At 35.6% G+C, this 405-nt stretch overlaps 1 protein-coding gene across 1 annotated transcript in view; it reads left to right on the top strand.

Annotated features, from left to right (window-relative positions):
* LOC107594714 (ATPase family AAA domain-containing protein 2-like) overlaps nt 1–405 on the top strand; it is a 5960-nt gene that overhangs the window by 1868 nt on the left and 3687 nt on the right. The window contains exon 6 of the mRNA XM_016284874.1: nt 111–222. Within this exon, the coding sequence (XP_016140360.1) occupies nt 111–222 (112 nt within the window). The remainder of the gene's footprint in view (nt 1–110; nt 223–405) is intronic.

The following is a 405-nucleotide window of genomic DNA, read 5'->3' as shown; positions in this document are numbered from 1 at the left end:
CATCTGGAAAAAGGGGGGTAGTCTTATATTCGGGCCAATACGGTAGATCATCTTTTTATGTTTCATGTGTTGTTTCATTATTTCCTTTTTAATATATTTTTTAATTACAGAGCCAAAAAAGCAGAGCATATTTTTTAAGCATCACTCCACCCCAATTAGACGAAGATATACATTTAGTACCTCAAGTCCCAGGAGCCCGTACAACAACAGGAGGGGCACCAGGTCAGTACTAGTCATCTGCTTTTCTCCAAAATTCTTTATCAACATAATTTAATCCAGTTTTCAAGAAAGAGCAAAGTCTTGGATAATTAAGTATCAATTTGTGTTAGGGCTGGGCGATATAGCTAAAAAATGGACCAACGATGTAATGTTTCATATCATTCGGTATCGATAATTATTGACATT

This window comes from Sinocyclocheilus grahami, unplaced genomic scaffold, assembly GCF_001515645.1.
Source record: "Sinocyclocheilus grahami isolate Dianchi unplaced genomic scaffold, SAMN03320097.WGS_v1.1 scaffold189.1, whole genome shotgun sequence".
NCBI classification, from domain to species: Eukaryota; Metazoa; Chordata; class Actinopteri; order Cypriniformes; family Cyprinidae; genus Sinocyclocheilus; species Sinocyclocheilus grahami.
This window is presented reverse-complemented; position numbering and strand designations above follow the sequence as displayed.